We start from the raw sequence: 18296 nt of genomic DNA, 5'->3' as shown, positions 1-18296 counted from the left end.
ATGACATCTGGAAATATGATGAAACACCTGAATATTGTTGTAGCATTTCTGGTCTCATAGTAAGTTGATGATGGGGCAACGTAGTCCTCCAGAGTCATATTTAGTTGCAGAATCCACACAGAATGAGACCTGTAGTGTAGACAACCTGTGAATATATAATCCAAAAAACCAATGCTAAAACCCTATGATTAAACCTCAAAACATTAGAAATTTTGTGGATTTAGCAGATACTCCACAATTCACTCCCTAAGTTCACGTATATGAGGGTTAAACACCCTGAAACCTCTTTGTTGCCATGTTTGTGTGTGTGCTTATTTATCTGTACTGTGTCGCTTGTCCAGTTGTGATTGTTCAATTTAGTGGCAAGTTCAAGAAATTCTGAAACTTTAAAGTTAAATCTTCCCAAGCAGGACTTTGCACTCTGGATATAATAAGGTTTTCTATGTATAACATGTCAGTTTGCTCAACTTAACAAATATTTTTATGGATTTAACAGTTTTTTTTTAAACTTGAATCTTGAGGTTTTTAAAAAAATGGGTGGCATGTATTCTGACAGTCTTTATTTTATTGTGATTGTGGCATAACTTAGGAAATGAAAAAATGTGTAGATGCAAAGCTGGAAAAGACAACACTGAGACACAAAATGTTTACAGATCTGTTTGAATGAATGTAATCCACAAGGTTACAGACTGGAAGCATTTAACTTCAAAGTACTGTTCTTTCTAAATTGGAAAATGCAAAACTGTGTAGAGCAACCACTCAGCCACATTTTGTTCATTTGTAAACAAGTGATGTTTACCTTTTCCACTTATAGCCTTACGTTATTTTAAAACCCATTTCTTGCATTTCATGCCAAATAAAATATGCAAAGTAGCTGTCAATTTTCATTTCCATTAATAGCTGCATGTCTATTTGCATACATCATTTTAGAAATGAAAACTTTTTTAGAAAGTAACTACTTTTTGTATGGAGGATGGGGATACGAGAAAAAAAATCCTGAAAGCGTCTTCGTACATCAGGTTTTCCTCAGAATTTCAATTGAAGTTGATTGGTTTTTCACAAGGGAAAAAGGAGTTAGAAAGATGTTTTAAAACTTTATTCAATATTTATAAAGTACTTTCAAGTCAGAGTGTTAAGGTAAAATGAAAGATAAGTTGTGCCTGCATAGTTAAAATATTGTAAGAAAAAAAAGCCTGCTTTCCTGCCATTTTCTTTAGATTATATAAATGATCTTCACTGAACAAAATATGATAGTCTTTGGATGGTAATGCTGAGTGATGAATGGGGCATATTGTGTAGGGTTTGTTATTATGAAGCCATATTGTTGAACAGGGGCTTTTAAAAAGAAATGTGAGATTGCTCAGAAAATAAATAATCACATATTAATATATAATGTGTATGTATTATGTATGTTGTGAAGAGCTTAGGAAATACTTCCTTCCAATGTCTGTTTTAAAATATTCATTCTTCATGGTCTTGTTGGTCTGAGTAAAAAGGAAACACATCTCCAGTTCAAAATTTCAATCATTTCAAGTCTGAATAGTTACAGCAAACTTGTGTGTGTGTATGTGTGGAGAGAGAACTTTACAGTAATTAATGTATTAATTACATTAGCCTTATTTTGTGCATTGAAAGGAAGTACAGTCCGCCCTTGGCTTACACGGGGGATCCATTCCGGACCCCCCATGTAAGCCAAATACCACGCATGCTTAAGCCCCATTCAACACTACAACAATATTCAGGTGTTTCATCGTATTTCCAGACGTTACTTCACGAGCTGTATACTCAAAATGTGACATTGGGTTTGGGCTGCCTTCCCTCCATGACATGTAACACTGTTTGCTCAATGTCTTACATTTATTGTGTGTTTCTTACCAGCATTTTACATTGATAGCTGCCCTTGGAGGATGTGTGAAATGAATATTGCATATAGCAATGGCTTTTTAGCCCTATGTCCCACTTAACATCTACATGTAAACATCACCCCCTGCTCATTTTGGGAGGGGAACTCAGCCCCACAGCTTAGTCTTAGACCCCATTCCCACTGGGCGATAAAGCGATGAATCTTGCTGCAATTCAGACTCAGAGTGAGTTCCCAAGTCGTATTCGAATCACATCTATCATTCCCACTGCAAAAGGGAGCGAACGGAGTTGGTTTTTCTTGACCCATGTTCTCCTTCCCATTGATATTTCTCCATTGCATTTTGACGCAGAACTTTTTGTTCCCCATTCCCATTGCCTGTCTTGAACTGTTTTTTTTCTTTTTTGAGCTGTTAATCAAGCGTTTAGGTGATTAGACGTCACAGTGACGTCAGTTGATTCGATGCATTTTGGTGCGAGCTATTTTTGTTCCCCGTTCCCATTTGTCTTTCAAACCTGTTTTTCTGGTTTTTTTTTTTAAAAAAAATGTTTGTGGTCCATGGATAGCTGAAGTGCCTGAGCACTTGGGCAGCTAGGTGTCATTGTGATTGGCCAAAAAGTTGCTGGCTCGCAATTTCCAGCCGCTCTGCTTGCTGTAGCTCTTTCCAGAATTCCCCTGTTTCTCTCCCTTCCCAGGATGCTACAGAAGTCACCCGTTGCCTTTGCCAGAGTCCTCCCTTTCTCACCTTATCTGCTCCCAGAAGTCCCCTGTTTCCCTGCCTTCCCAGGATGCCCTAGAAGGCAATCGGGGGCTGGGGGCAAGGAGATAAACGGAGGAAGCAATCAGAGGAGGCTGGGCAAGTTGTGTGTGTGTGTGTGTGGGGGGGGGGGTTGCGTTGGACTTCCTCTGAGGCTGAGTGAGTGTGACTGTGGTGGGTTTCCATTGGAGAGAGTGTGTCAGGAACCATGGGGAAGTCAAATTTCTTCAGAGGGGGGAGAGGAATTTGCCCTGGCCTTCCTCTGAGGTTGAGAGAGTGTGACTGTGGTGGGTTTCTATGAGAGAGTGTGACAACTAACCCTAGGGACACCAAATCAATATAATGCAAAGCCGGTCTGCCGCTTAGGCGCTCAGGGGAAAAAAAAAGGAAAAAGGAAATTTAATAGTTAAAAATGGTGTTCAATGGTCTCTTCACAGGTCGATCTATGTGGAGCGGGGGGGGGGGGTTGCAAGGGGGCATAATGTGCTTACCACATTTGGAGGTCAGTGGAGCAATTTGCAATGTTTGGTCACCCAACAGCACCTAGGCGATCGAAAGCTTAATTTTTTTAAAAAAATTAATTTGTCTACACACGCTATCGCCTTACCCTGCTTCCCGCTTCACTGGGGAAAGGCTACGTGAATGGGGGGAAATGGCACCGGGAATGCAGGAAAGAGAACAAAGCTGGTGACACCCCCGGGACAGCCCCTTGAACATTGCTCCTCCCCTCCTAAAATACCGATTTGGGCACCCTGTCGTTCCCATTAGTTTGTCCCGGATCCAACACGGCAGCTGAAAAAAAAACCCACTATCAAAGTGCAGTCAGGATAATCTGGGTTATCCACCACTGATTTGGTTTTTTGTTGGAGAAATTGATCAAAGTTGGATCGAACGCGAATTCAAATGAGAATGATTTTCCTTAAACAAGGATCAAACGCGAGTCCAAATGGGAATAATGTCCCTATATTCCGATTCATGATTCGCTTTGTAGCCCAGTGGGAATGGGACCTTAGTCTTGGAGGAGGGTTCCACTGCTCCCCATTGCCTTGTCTGGGTTCTTAAATGATAAACTCCATCACAAAAAGTGGGGCTGAACATTTATGTACAATGCATAGAATCATAGAATCATAGAGTTGGAAGAGACTACAAGGGCCATCCAGTCCAACCCCCTGCCATGCAGGAAATCCCAATCAAAGCATCCCCAACAGATGGCCATCCAGCCTCTGCTTGAAGACCTCCAAGGAAGGAGACTCCACTCCACTCCGAGGGAGTTTGTTCCACTGTCGAACAGCCCTTACTGTCAGGAAGTTCCTCCTAATGTTGAGGTGGAATCTCTTTTCCTGTAGCTTGCATCCATTGCTTCGGGTCCTAGTCTCTGGAGCAGCAGAAAACAAGCTTGCTCCCTCCTCAATATGACATCCCTTCAAATATTTAAACAGGGCTATCATATCACCTCTTAACCTTCTCTTCTCCAGGCTAAACATCCCCAACTTTCTGCACCAGCTGGCTGCAGGGTGGTGTGATGGCCTATAATCTCTGGGAGCAGCCTGCAATGATACAATGACTCTTCCTTTCCTCCTTGCACAATGGTCATGCTCCCCTGAGGGTTATGCCCTACAGTTTTGAGAGCCACTGGCATGTAGTACTCTTAGCACATGAGGCACATTGATTTTGATCAAGGATAGAGAACTATACTGGGTATAACAGAGGGAGCATTTTTGGTCACAGTGCACTGTTTCAGGTCAAATTTCAGCAAAAAAATAAAATAAAATACTGCAGTTGACCTCGGTCACCTTTTCATAGGGAGCCTTTAATACATGTTGGTGTCATGGAATGTTAAGATTACTGAAGATTTTAAAGCTATTTTTAGCTGGGGGACAAACAACTTTTTAAAAAATCTTTTTGAGGAGGGGGGGCTTTTGGGAAACCTTGGAGGTTGCAGAAAAGGCCTTGGGGGCTACACATAGCCCATGGACCACACTTTCTCCACTTCTGATTTAGATGTTAAAAAAAGATGGGTGGGTGGGAACTCACTATGTGATCATCATTTGAAGAGGGAATCCCTTAGGCTTAGGCTTTGTGACATTTAGCTCCAGTCCTTTTGTTTCAGTGCATCAGATTCATGTTTGTCCCCCCCCCCCCCGCCAGATCCTTTTGCTATATACAGAGAGATTGTAATGTAGAAGGAATTGTTACCCTATTTGTACAGGGCATGTAGAGCCTCCACTGACACCAGTTAGACTATAATTAGATGGTGGAGTGCCCGCCTTTGCTTTGTGAGAATGGGTAACATACGCAGGAACCCAGTACCAATTATACCGATAATAACTGATAGACTCCAGGTAAGTGGAACTGCGCAAACTTATTAAAGAAAATATAAGGTAACACATGCATGGAGATAACCCAATCAAATAATCAGCATACAGAGCTAACTGACTAGAGAATCATGGAATAGTGGAGACTGAGGGCTGGAAGAGGGGGTTGTGTTAACCTATCCTGAAGAAATGGTTCACAGAAAGCAGGAAGACTCAAACTGCAAAGCTTTAGAATGCAGGTTACAAGAGGCAGACAGAAATGGACAAAGAAACTCATGAGGCCTGAGGTCAGTGTACAAAGGGAGAGGGCAGGGACTATACCAAAAAGCCATTATTTTGGGGGGTGGGGGTGGGCAGTTTATACCCTTAAAGCCAACCTCAATCCATAGAAGTTCTGTGGAAAACCAAAAGCCTGATTGCTCCTCAAGGTCTGTTGTGATATTTGGGAGATGAAAGGGGTTTGATTTTGATCAATGATGGTTCATGGACTTTATAAAATCTAGACAAGATCTGGAGTCCTCAGGAATGAGATGGCAGGAAGGGGGTGTTTTAGAAATATGCAAGATATGAAAGGGGGTGGCAGTCTTCTTTGATCTGGCAGAATGCATATGTTGGCTTTCAGTTTCTGTCAGAAATGCAGAGTAAGGGGTGGGGATGGGTGTTGTGGGGGACAGTGCTCTTTCTTGCAAGCTCTTTCATCCCCATGTCTTTTTACATGACTCAGTGTATGTGTTATTGACACTACCTATTCTGTGCTATGTAAGTCATTCTTGTCCATTCATGCTATTGCCCTAATGTTGCATTAGGCTTGATAAATGTGTGGGGAATGTTTGGATAACTTACAGGACTGCTGCTGTTTTTACTAAGAATTCCGTCATTTTTCTTGACCAAAGATAAATTTGATGACTCTTACATTCCTAGGTACTCATTTAAAACAAACTCCTTTTTACATCTTATTCTCAGAAAACCTTTAGAGTCACAAAGAAAATAGTTTTGGGACAGTAAGTTCCTTACATGATGTGGGATGTTTGAAATCTCTACCTTACATTGTAGTAATTGCATTGTTGGGAGAAAAGCCCTTTAGTATTATGTGTTCTTTGTACTTAGTTGGTTTCTACCTGGTGGTGGGGAATAGACAGAGGAAATGATGCGTATGTTCAGTCCTGCCTTCCAAATTTCTTTGTTGGAATTTAGGCTTTTGTAATGCTATATCTTTTCATGATGAACAAAAAATTTAAAGATGCTTTCTAAAGCTGTGAACTGCATGAGATGTCTGTTTATACTCTCATATTGTGGTATTTTAAAAATAAAAAAGTCAGTTTGTGTCTTTGATGCTGGCAACTGTGGAAAGGTATAAAAAGATAACTGGGTTTTGAATCTGCACCATGGCAGGTATGCTTATGAAGTGAACTTGGGCCTTTCAGCAGCTAGGCTCCTATTCTACCACACAGGGCTATTGCAAAGATAAAAATATGGATGGGATGTATGCTGATTTGAGTGCTTTGGAGGAAAGGTGGATATCAGTGTAATAAATATGTCAGCCATTAAAAATAAGTTGTATCAACAGATAGTTTCATAGCCTGAGGGAAGGCTGTGGTCCAGGATGTGTGATTTTAGGCAATATTAAGTGGTACTTTAAAGTACCACTTCCTCATAAAGAAGGAGATTTCAGTTAAAGCAGATATTTCAGAACTAGGTGCTCTTCTGAATTTTGTTGTTGGATATCAATAAAATAGGACCTATTTATTAATTAATAATTAATTAATATTAATCTTATCACCTCTTTTGCAGCTTGAAAATCCCAGATATTTACGTGAGAAACCCATACCCCTATCACTGGTAGGTAGTGTTCTTTTATTTATATTATTAGCATTTGTAATGTTTTTTTCTACTCATTAATTGTTGTCATACTTGGTCCTAAGTACATATATTTATCTTGTCAATAGATGTCACCCAAAATAGGCCTGATGAAAAACAGCACTTCTCGGGATGAACAGACATTGTTCCATATGCATGAAAAAGAGGTAATTAAAAATTATATATATGACTGTATTATCGCTGTTGTTTCAGTTTCAGCCTCTTTGTTTAGAAAAAAGGTCTCTTGGCATACAGAAAAAAGAAGTGTCTTACAGATGAAATAGCCTGATGGTTTTCATTTATTATTTACTTCAATTAATGTGTGGAGTGTATCACTTTAAAGTAAGAAAAATTTGTAAACATGGTGGATCAAAGTGTCCTGTGAATGGAGTTCAACAGATTGCTTTGGATGGAAAGAATGCTGTATGAGCTGAAATAGGACAGACATAAACATTTTTATTTCGAAAGAGTGATACAGAAAAATACGACTGTGGCTTTTATCTTGGAAAGGCTGGCAAACCCATGGAGGTTGCTGTGGAAGAGAAGGCACACTTTTTGGATTCCCTTTACAGCCTTTCTGTTTCCTCTCTCATGCTTTACCTGTAGTCTTCCAATGCTTTGAACTGATTTTTGTGGAAACAAGGCCTATTTCTCAATAATGCTGGAACCATATAACCACAGTAAGCTCAGTCCCATCATATTGATAAGGAAACCATTTTCTCATACAAGTCATTACTAGTGCAGGGTAGGCAATCTGGTCTACGAATACCATGAACCCTAAACCAGCATAAACAGTGTTTGGGGACTACAAAATTGTTTTTCACTGCATTTGGGCAATCTGGAGGATTTCAGTATTAAAACTAGGATAGAATTGAAGTTGAAAAGAACTGGAAAAAATATTTCCTCAAGGAATGTAATTCATGGTATGGCATAGTCTGAGAAGGGGGATGTGATTTACCATGTAGTTTCCAGGTCAATATGCTTAGTATTTAGTTGAGCAGTAGGCAATTGTGTTGGGTCTCAGGGCCATTTACTGTCTTTAGGACTCTCTAGGGGACACAAACCACACACTCCCAAGCCCTCCCTGAACAATATCAAAAGAGAGGAAAATAAAAATGGGGAGCAGAAATAACTCGATTTCTGATTTTCTATGGATTCTTTTTCTTTTATATTGGTGAAAGTGGGAGCCCCTGCATCCTATTTAAAAGGTGAATAATCTAGAACATGGCCTCATACGCTGAAGAACCCACAAAAAACTATGGATCCTTGTCGTGAAAGCCTTCGACTTCACATTAAATGATGAATTGTTCCTGAAAAGGCAGTTCATCTTTTTTTTGGGGCCCAAAGTAGTGTGGAGAGTTTGAAAGGCTGAATGACCACAAAAACAGCCTTGAAGGGGGGGGGGTTTCATATGATATCCCCCCAAGCTGCCCTGTGTGCACTGCGGATTTAAATAAGCATCTTGAAATAACAAAGTAGCACAGTCCAGTGTTTATATAACTATTTGCCATAAAGTGACATTAAAAATACTCTTAACTTTTTTATATTGCTTTTGGACTTTTGTGTTTTTGTTTTCTCTAAAGAAAGCTGTTCTGCAGTTTTCAAGGTCTGTAACCCTTAGCAGGAGATCAGCATTCAAGGATGCATTGAAGACTATGGGATCTGACTATGTACAGTTCTTTTCAGGACTGTAGCCAACAGTTTTGCAGATTTAATCAAGGGATATTTAAAACAATTAAAAAGTATAAAGACAAGTAATGCCTCTGTTCCACAGTTTTTAACCACTTTTGATTTATGTTATTTTTGAGTTCTTGCTGGGAGCTGCTATTCTAGCACTTTCCCCCTTTTGGAATATATTATATAGAATAATTAAAAGTGACTGCTGCTTTTTTGATGTTTTTGCAGAGTATACAAAATAAAATCTTTACTTTCTGAGATGACATATTTGTACTGAATTAAACAACCCAGTTGTACCACATCTGTACACTTAAAGGAAGAAACCTCTCCTGAACCTGTTCATATACTGTATCTAAGATTATTCTTAAATTTGTTGTGGTTTTGTGTTTTCTCCACACCCTGAGTTATTTTTTGTTGTCTGCCGATAGCTCACATGTATTTTAGTGTGTGGTTTCCATAAGAAGTTTGCAAATACAAGATGGTTTGGTATGCAGTTTAAAATGTGACTAAATGGCAACCTAGCTAAAATTAACAGACATACGTAGTAAGAAATCCCATGGTGAATGCATTGTGGTTTACCTTTTGGTCTCCCACCCAAATTGTCAATACTTACTATATGGGCTAAAAGTACAACTGTGCCACTGAAAAGAAAACAGTGTTCTTCGGTACATATAAATCACTTTATGAAAAAAAAAAACATTTCACAAAATATTTTTATAATGAGCATAAGCATAGTTTTAGGAAAATCACTGTGTACACATATAGCTCATTGATGCTTGGGCTCTTTCCTTCAATCTGATAACTTTGTGATGTGAATCTTGTGTTGCTTGAAGCTTGGAAGCTAACAGAATTAACAGTTTTCTGTACAGTGTCCATTTTTTGACCATAAATCCTTTCTTCTCTGTGTATGCTACTAATTTTGATAGTTACTCACTTAACCTAGCTCAAAAATACACTATTATAACAGACTAGGAATTCTCAGATGTCCTGCAATGACTCTTTATAGTTGAATAACTTTTGGCAGTGCCCCTCATCTCAAATAAGTACAGCTGGCCCTTCTTATACACGGATTTTTTTATACATGGATTCAAGCATGCACAGTTTGAAAATGTTCCAAAAAAGTATAAATTTCAAATATCAGACCTCGATTTTCCATTTTTTATAAGGGACACCATTTTGCTATGTCACTATATTTAATGGGACTTGAGCATCCACGGATTTTGTTATACACGGGGGATCTTGGAACCAAACCCCAGCATATAACAATGGTCCACTGTATCATAATTTTGGCTGAAAATAGAGTGAAATATGAAGACTTTGTGACAAATCTTAACGTTGCATATGCAGAGAGGTGTTAGAAGCCAGAGGTTTTGATAAAAAGTTATGTTTAAACTTAGTGCTAGAATGAAGCCATTCCACAACCATAGCCATAGCAGGGGAGGTTCCCCACACCTCCTCACATAGGGTAGTGCTCCTACTGATGGGATACACAGGAGGACCTCTAATAGGCATATATAGGGAGATGTACTCTTCAGGTATTGAGTTGAAAGGGAGGAGTCAGGAGCCATAACATGTCTCCAATTTTTCCATATAGTTAATGAGTGACAGAGAAATGGGTTTTGTAAAACTGTGAGTGATTTTCTTGAGATTGTGGAGAAGATAAGGTTTAATCTGGGTGAAGAGGTAGACTTTGTTTGTGCCCTGACCCATCTGGATGAGGCTGTATGTCTGATAATCTGGGTAAATTGGGCCAATTAGAAAGCATAAAAGTAGAGTTTGATATGATATCTGGGATTGTAGATACTGTATGTCTGATTGATTTAGGAAATCTAGATCACTTATTGTCAAAGATAAAATTGTTAATGAGTAATAATAATAATAGATTTAATAATAGATTTTATTTTTATCCCGCTTTTCCGCGATGATCAAAGCATCTGCCACAGTTTACATTTAGACATTGAAGGAGTTAAAGGGATGGATTGAAAGAGAAAGAGCAAATGGGGCTCTAAGAACCTTTTTAAGTAATGCACCATCCTAAAATGGACAATTTAAGAGAGCACCATGATTGCAATTGTTCTTCATCTACTTGGTGAGGGGATTATAATTAAAAGGAATTAGCTGTGAGATATCTTTAGTAATCAGTATTCCTTTGATCTGTGGAAAAGCAGTATATAAATAAAATTTATTATTATTATTATTATTATTATTATTAAATAGTAGAATCCTTAGGGGCACAATTGCAAGCCAGTCAGATGCTGCCAGCACTCCTGTTGTAGATGAGGCACATTTGTACACATAAGAAAGGATTTTTGAAAGTTAATTTGAATCTAAGGCCTGAATAAGTGCCGAACATTTCTAAGATATTTTAGAATTAGGAAAGATATCTCAAGATTGTTTTTTTTAATTCAAAATACCATCTGCATATAAAGTAACTTTATGATGGTAATTATAAAGTTGGGCACCCATGATTTCTAGTGTGTTGGCATGAAGCCAACATGGTCCGGGTTTATCTAGTCTAGGATAAATGTATTAATCCTATTGGCTAGAACTGGCATGAAGATTTTAGTGCAGCGGTAGGCAACCTTTTTGAGCCGGGAGCTGGGTTGCTGTCCCTCAGACAAGTCGGGGGGCCGAAGCCGGGGGTGGAGCTTCCACCCTCCGGGGGTGGGGCTGCATGCCGGGGGCAGAGCTTCCACCGAAGCCCCGCAGGGAGGAGGAGGCGTGTGCCCGCCCTCTCCTCCTCGGTCCCTTTCTGGCCGAACACCCCCAACCTGCATTCCAAAACACACATAACAGCACTTTTGTGCATTTCACATGGCTTTACTTAACGTGGCCTCTTGCATATTTCAGAGGCTTATTCCATAACCAAACCCCTTGGGTTTAACACTTAGCATGGTTTAACATGGCTATGCATATTGAACATGTCAAGGTGGTTTCACCGTTCTTGCACCAAGAGTACTTCTCAGAAGTGTGTACTTGGTCAAGGGACTTTGGTTTTTCTTCACTGCGCATGAGTTTGTAAAAATCAGAGCAATTTACATTGGCCGTGCCTCAGAGGCTTGCTGATATCATTATCACCATTAAAGAACCAAAAACACACAGAAAAGGCACTTTGGAAAGTCACACTCTCTTGGCTTCAGAAACAGTGCATGTATGCCTCTGAAGCTGACTCATATCATTATCATCATCATCATCACACTATCATTGTCAAAGCAAGGGAGACTTGTTAGCATTAAAAGCACTCAAAACACACTTTGGAAGATGACACTCTTGGCTACTGAAACAATGCTTGCATGCCTCTCAAGCTGAGTCATATCATCATCATCATCATCACACTATCATTGTCAAAGCAAGGGAGACTTGTTAGCATTAAAAGCACCCAAAACACACTTTGGAAGGTGACACTCTCTCGGCTTAAGAAACAGTGCCTGCATGCCTCTCAAGCTGAATCATCATCATCATCATCATCATCTTATCATTGTCAAAGCAAGGGAGACTTGTTAGCAATTAAAGCACGCAAAATAAAATAATAAAAACCTTGAGGCCTCTGGCCACTCACCACCACCTCCTTCTGCTCCTCCTGCTGCCCCCACCTCCTCTTCCTCCTCCTGCTGCTCCTCTTCCTCCTCCTGCTGCCCCCTCCTCCTCCATGCGCCGCACGGCCTGGGGGCGGAGGAGGCAGAGGAGAAGGAGGTAGGTGGCACTGGGAGGCGGGGAGGGCAGCGCGGGCCCGTGCGGGAAGGGCGGCGCGGGGCTTCCCCCTTTGCTTCCTGTGCCCCAGGCCGTGTGGCCCTCCTCCTCCACCGTGCGGGGAGGCAGGGAGGGCAGCATGGGCCCGCGTGGGGCTGCCCCAGGCCGTGCGGCCCTCCTCTTCCGACTCCGCGCGGTGGTGGAGGAGGAGGGTCGCGCGGCCTGGGGCAGAGGTGGAGGTGGCAGCGGCAGAACCGCGCTGGGGCCGGTCCTGCCGCCTCCGCAGGCCGCATCAGGCCCGCAGGCCGGGGGTTGCCGACCCCTGTTTTAGTGTCTTGGTTTATTAAAGCAATTGGACTGAAGGAATTCACCTTTGGGTCATCTTCTGTATAATCCTGAACTTATGCCAGCTGTCCAGAAAGGGGTCAAAATTCTTCGATGACACTGAGAAGATCGGGGATAAATCATCATACAGTAATTATAAAATTCTGCTGAGAATCCACCAGGTCCTGGAAATTTCCTCTGTTTCAGATCTGAGAAACTCATCAGCTTTTAAAGTAGAAGGTGTTTCAGTGGAATATAATTTAGAATAGAATGCATGAAATTATTTTGTGATCTCGTTGGAGGAAGTCGTCTGATTGCCCATGTTATCGAATAAATGATTATTTTCTCAACCTTCCTTTTCACCTCTCTTACTAAAAGGCAGGAATTCTTATTACTGAAGTAGTAAAAAGCTTTTGTGTAGTGGACTGTGACCTGAAATTTCCTACTGTCTAAATCCACTGGCAGAAAATGAATAGTCTGGGCCAAAGCATTCCAAATAGGACCTATCCAGGCATTGAAATCTCCCATTAAAATAAAATGGGCCTTGGAATATTTGATCTCCAATGAGAATAAATATTCTTCTAACTGTTCCCAAATATTTTCAGAATAATACTTGGCATTTCAAGGCAAAACATAAACATTAATCATAACAAAAGAAATCATACCCAACTTAAGAAAAAACTCCCATAGCCCGGGGCCCTAAAATACCTATCTAATAGGATTAATCTTTCTGTGAGACGGCTATACAGCATGCAAGACCACCTCCTGGGTGTCCCTTATGATTATTGCAGTTTGCTGGGGTTGAACATGTCCTATAGTCAGTAAGCCATATATCATCAGCAGACTACATTTCCTGGAGGCAAATGATATCAGACTGCTTTAAGTACTTCTGAAATGGAATATCCAGTTTCTTGTTGTTCCAGTCAGAAATATTCCAGGATGTACATTGAAGAAACTCTCCCTTGGTCACTTTTTGACACTGTTCTTTATATAGTGAGACTCGATCATTTGAAGGTTTTAAATGATGCATAACACAAGCATCAAATTTAGACACTGCAGTTTTCTTTATCACATTGGGTCTATATTCTCTCAGGGGCTTCTCTCTAGTCTGAATGCTATTTTGTCTTAGTGGGGACACAAATCAAATTGATCTGAACTCTTCATTTGTTTGTAATTCACCTCTCTGTGTGTGTCCTCAGCATATCTGTCTCATCCACCAAGTAATCAGTCACATTGATAGTTGGGCTCATTCTACTCACGTTTGAAACTACTGGATGTGCAGTGTTTTCCAGGAGACAAGATTGTTCTGTTGGTTTCTCTGGGAGCCCTGTTTCTTCTTCATTGAGGAATCTCATATCCAGCCAGCCAATTGGTTGATGGTTTTCACAGAATTTGCATTGGGTATTGTAGCTATTAAATTGTATCATATCTGATTCTTCTGAGACTTATCTGCTGCCTCATTTATTTCAGGAGCAACTTTACAATTTAGTGTGCATGCCTTCGCCATGGGAAAAGCATGGCCTGCACTTTCTGCATCCTCGCAGATGGTATCCTAGTGGTTTACAGCATCCAAAATACTGGATAAGAACATTAACCATTGGTGACATGTTGGAAAGACAGCTAAAGATTAGAGCAACCAAAATTAGGTTGAGAATAGAAGCAAACCTAGAATATATTACTCTGTTTCTCCCTCTCTGTATGCACATATCTGCCCATGTCACTTACAGCATGTATATATACTCCTAGATACCATAGGCATATAGTGTATTGCTTTCAGTTTGCATGTTATATATAATTCTGTATGATCAGTATAAATCATATATTGTATCATATTATATATCTGCACCCTTATACATAGCTATCCACATAGACACATCTGCAGCTTTATATGTATTATGTATTATCTGTATCTATATATACAGTTGTCCTATGTATATTGTTATATCACACGTCCACCATATAATAATCATACATAGTGGACAGTGGATATATAATAATAATAATAATAATAATAATAATAATAACAACAACAACAACAACAACAATAATAATATATTTCTAGCCCGCCCTATCACGGAGAATCCAGGCAGGTTACAAAAGTAAAATACATCAAGGTTACAATAAAATCCAAAAAAAGAAAAAAAAATCAATCCTTATGCCCACCCCCCCAACCCCAATGCTAAAACAGGATTAAACAATGATAATATAAAAACAGAACAATAAAAACATTTGATTAAAATTTGGAGGAAAATATTAAAATGAGGAGGCATTTTCGTAGTCGTGCTCATGTTCATGTCAAGTTCGTATCCAGATCTCAATATCTGGGAAGGGGTAACTAATCTGGGAAAGGCCTGCCGGAAGAGATCCGTCTTGAGTGCTTTCTTAAAAGCTGTCAGAATGGAGATGTGGCGGATCTCCTCCAGCAGATCGTTCCATAGCTTTGGAGCAGCAGTAGAAAAGGCCCTCTGGGAAACCGATGTCAGGCTAGATCTTTTTGGCTGTAATAAATTCTTCTCAGAGGACCTTAGTGTGCAGGACAGACAGTAGGGAAGAAGGCATTCCTTCAAGTATTCTGGACCCAAGCCAAGTCACATATGTTTACAATCCCATGTTCACAGGACTAAAATGCATTGCATTTGTTATTTTTGGGTTGGGGGGAGAAAACAAAGAAGGGGAAGGTAGAGTAACTAGGTAAGGATGATGAGTGTGAGGAGTAACTAATCTGGACAGGGGGAAAGAGAGAAGAGGCAGTCTCAGCAGCTGATGAAGGCTGTGATTCTTTAAGACAGGAAGTATCCATTAGCATTCTCCTTCCCTTTACAGAGCAGGGAGGCTAGAGCAGCAGGGAAGGGAAAGCATGAGTCAGGGAAGGGAGAGGGACACAGCATGGAAAAGTTGTGGGAAAACAGAGAGAGAGAGAGGAAGGGAGGCAGGGGAAGCAACCATGTCAGATAGAGATAGAGGAAACAAGGCAACTGCCAAGATGGTGGACCCTAGCAATCAAGTGAAAAAAGAAAAGTAAGAAAGAGGGAGATTTTTACAAACGGGGGTGGGAGGCAGACAGTGATGATGGAGCATTTGATAAAGACAATAGGGTTAGAGCTGGTAGAAAGGAAAATAAGGCAGGAAAAGCAAACATGGCTGACCAAAGTAAAGAGAGCAGAGAAACCACCAAGATGGTGGGTGTCAGTGTTCTGAATAAGAAGATAAGTGAGTAAAAGAAGGGTTTCAGCAAGGAAGAGAGAGAAAAAGAGAAAAGATGAGTAGAATTAGTGCTGTGTTGGTCAAATAAGGCTGAGGAGGAGTAAAGTGGACTTCATTATTCCCAAGGCATGACTTTTCTAACTTGGCAGGGCTCTTGGGCAATGGAGAGTGTCTTTTTTCCAGTCCTTTTTGTAACCATTTTCCAACCATGGTCTTCCTGGTCTCCATCCCTGGTGTTTTGGGAAGGCAGCTATTCCCACCAAGAATGGGGTGGGGGATGGGGCATGTACCCTTCCTGACTTCTCCCTCCTGGGCTTCCCCCCCCCCCCCGGAGGGGAAAAGCCCAGGAGGGAGAAGGAAGTGAAGTGTGCGCGCATCAGCTTTCCCCCCCCCCCAAATATATTTTATTAATTTTAATACACTGTAGCCAACAAGCATAACATTTCTTATAATAATCACAGCTTTATACTTTACAAAATACATTCCCAAATCCATCTCTTCTGATTTAACATTTCTTACTTTGATTTAGTCTGTTATTTGGATACCACTCCCTATATCCCCCAAAGAAATCTAGAACGATTTTAAACAATATTAATACACATTCCGTCATGTGACACTTACACTAAATACAGATAGCACACTCACTTATCTCGTGCATCAGCTTTGACCTCACGAATAATTAAAATTGTGAGTGTCAGAGCCACCAATGTGGAGAGCTGACTGTATTGATTATTAATGAAAGTCATCAGGGCTGTGCTGAGTTGCTCTAAAACATTTCTGCCATCTTGAATGTTTGGCTACACCTCTGCTTCTTGTTTCTTGCCTTTTAAATGGATATGTTTTAAATGGTTTTTAATTCTATAATTTAATTATATTTCAACAATAACATTTAAAATTTATGTATGTTTTTACTTTTTTAATTTCTGTAAAATTATTTGAGTACTAATTTTGAGGTAAAGGCAAATTATTAATGAATTAGTAGGTGGTGATAGTGACATTGTGTATGTATTACAGCTCCCTTCTCCCACAATATATTGAACTACTGGAGCAATATATTGTTTATCTGGTTTAGGGTATAGCCTGAACCCGATTATGTTAACTTTACTGCCACTAATCTCAGCACCAGGCCATATTTTAAATCAGTTTTTCCCTCTGAAAGCTGGTGTGTTCTAATAAGTAGTCTGAGGTCAGGAATGGCAGACTTTTTGCAACACTGGGTTCTCTTTAAGAAATTCATTACTATTCAGCTATATCTACTAGTGTAATGGGGATATTAATTACAATTTCACAGTGCAGCTTTGAACATGAATGAAATATGTGTTGCAAAGCATTTTGCATATCAAGTTGTGATATAACAGAGCTTGGATTTATTGCAAAAGCTACTACAGGTTGGGTATCCCGTATGTGAAATTCAGAAGTCTGAAATACTCCAAAATCCAAAACTTTTTGAGCTATGTACCTTTACTGTATTTGTGAAGCTGGAGAGAGATGCAAGGATCTGAAATGGCAGGAGGTGTGGATTCGTGTCAACCACTACACTTGGATTCTTGCCATTTCACAGTCCCTCAGTTCCTTTCCAGCCTCATAGTGTTTCATTATGTGAAACATAATGGATATTTTCAATATTGAAAAAAATAATAATGGAAATTTGGAATACTTCTGATGCCTAGCATTTAGCATAAGGAATACTCTAACTTATAATATAATAATAATAATAATATTTATTTATTTAAACCCCACTCTTCAGCCAAAAGGCTGTCAGAGCGGCTTACAAATTGTTAATTAGACATCCAGAGACATGGAGCGGGGTGTTATCAGTATGCTGATGACACTCAAATTTGTTTGTCCATGTCTCGGACTGCTTCAGTGACCAAGGATGGCATCTCTCCCCTGAATGACTGTCTGAAGTCAATAATGGATTGGATGGGGGAAAATAGACTTAAATTGAATCAAAATAAAACGGAGGTACTCGCTATAGGCAATCCTAATCTGGGAATGGTGATAAGCTCTCCAGTACTGGACGGGGTCACATTTTCCCTAAAGGACTGTGTTCCTAGCTTGGGGGTGCTCCTCGACTCGTCACTTCACATCTCATCCCAGGTTGACGCAACAGCCAGGAGTGCCTGTTATCAGCTTCGGCTGATATGCCAGTTATGCCCCTTCCTGGAATGGGAAAACCTTGAAACAATTGTACTGGTAACCTCTTGTCTCGATTTCTGCAATGCGCTTTACATGGGGCAACCCTTATGCCATGTTTGGAAGCTGCAACTGGTCCAAAACATGGCAGCCAGATTGGTGACTGGGAGTTCCAATTTTGATTCTATCACACCTATCTTAAAATCCCTACACTGGCTGCCTATTAGCTTCCAGGCACAGTGTAAGGTGTTGGTTATTACCTATAAAGCCCTACATGGCCTGGGTCCAGCTTACCTGAGGGAATGCCTCCTCCCATATAATCCTTCCTGCACTCTCAGGTCCTTAGAGAAGAATCTACTACAGTCACAGAGAACTAGACTAGTAACTACCTCCCAGAGGAAGTTTGTTGTTGCCGCTCCAAAAATCTGGAATGATCTGTCAGATGAGATCCACCGACTAACATCTTTCGAGGCCT

At 40.3% G+C, this 18296-nt stretch overlaps 1 protein-coding gene across 11 annotated transcripts in view; it reads left to right on the top strand.

The window, feature by feature from the left end:
- CEP112 (centrosomal protein 112) overlaps positions 1-18296 on the top strand; it is a 402980-nt gene that overhangs the window by 36402 nt on the left and 348282 nt on the right. For all 11 annotated transcript variants that reach the window (XM_089540765.1, XM_089540791.1, XM_089540808.1 and 8 more), the window contains 2 exons: positions 6725-6772; positions 6880-6957. In XM_089540765.1, coding sequence (XP_089396891.1) covers positions 6725-6772; positions 6880-6957 — 126 coding nt within the window. The remainder of the gene's footprint in view (positions 1-6724; positions 6773-6879; positions 6958-18296) is intronic.

The sequence above is a fragment of the Sceloporus occidentalis genome, unplaced genomic scaffold (assembly GCF_023333645.1).
Source record: "Sceloporus occidentalis isolate IW3139 unplaced genomic scaffold, rSceOcc1.0.p SCAF_1, whole genome shotgun sequence".
NCBI lineage: Eukaryota > Metazoa > Chordata > Lepidosauria > Squamata > Phrynosomatidae > Sceloporus > Sceloporus occidentalis.
The sequence above is the reverse complement of the archived record's forward strand: the minus strand, read 5'-3'. Positions and strand labels throughout refer to the sequence as shown.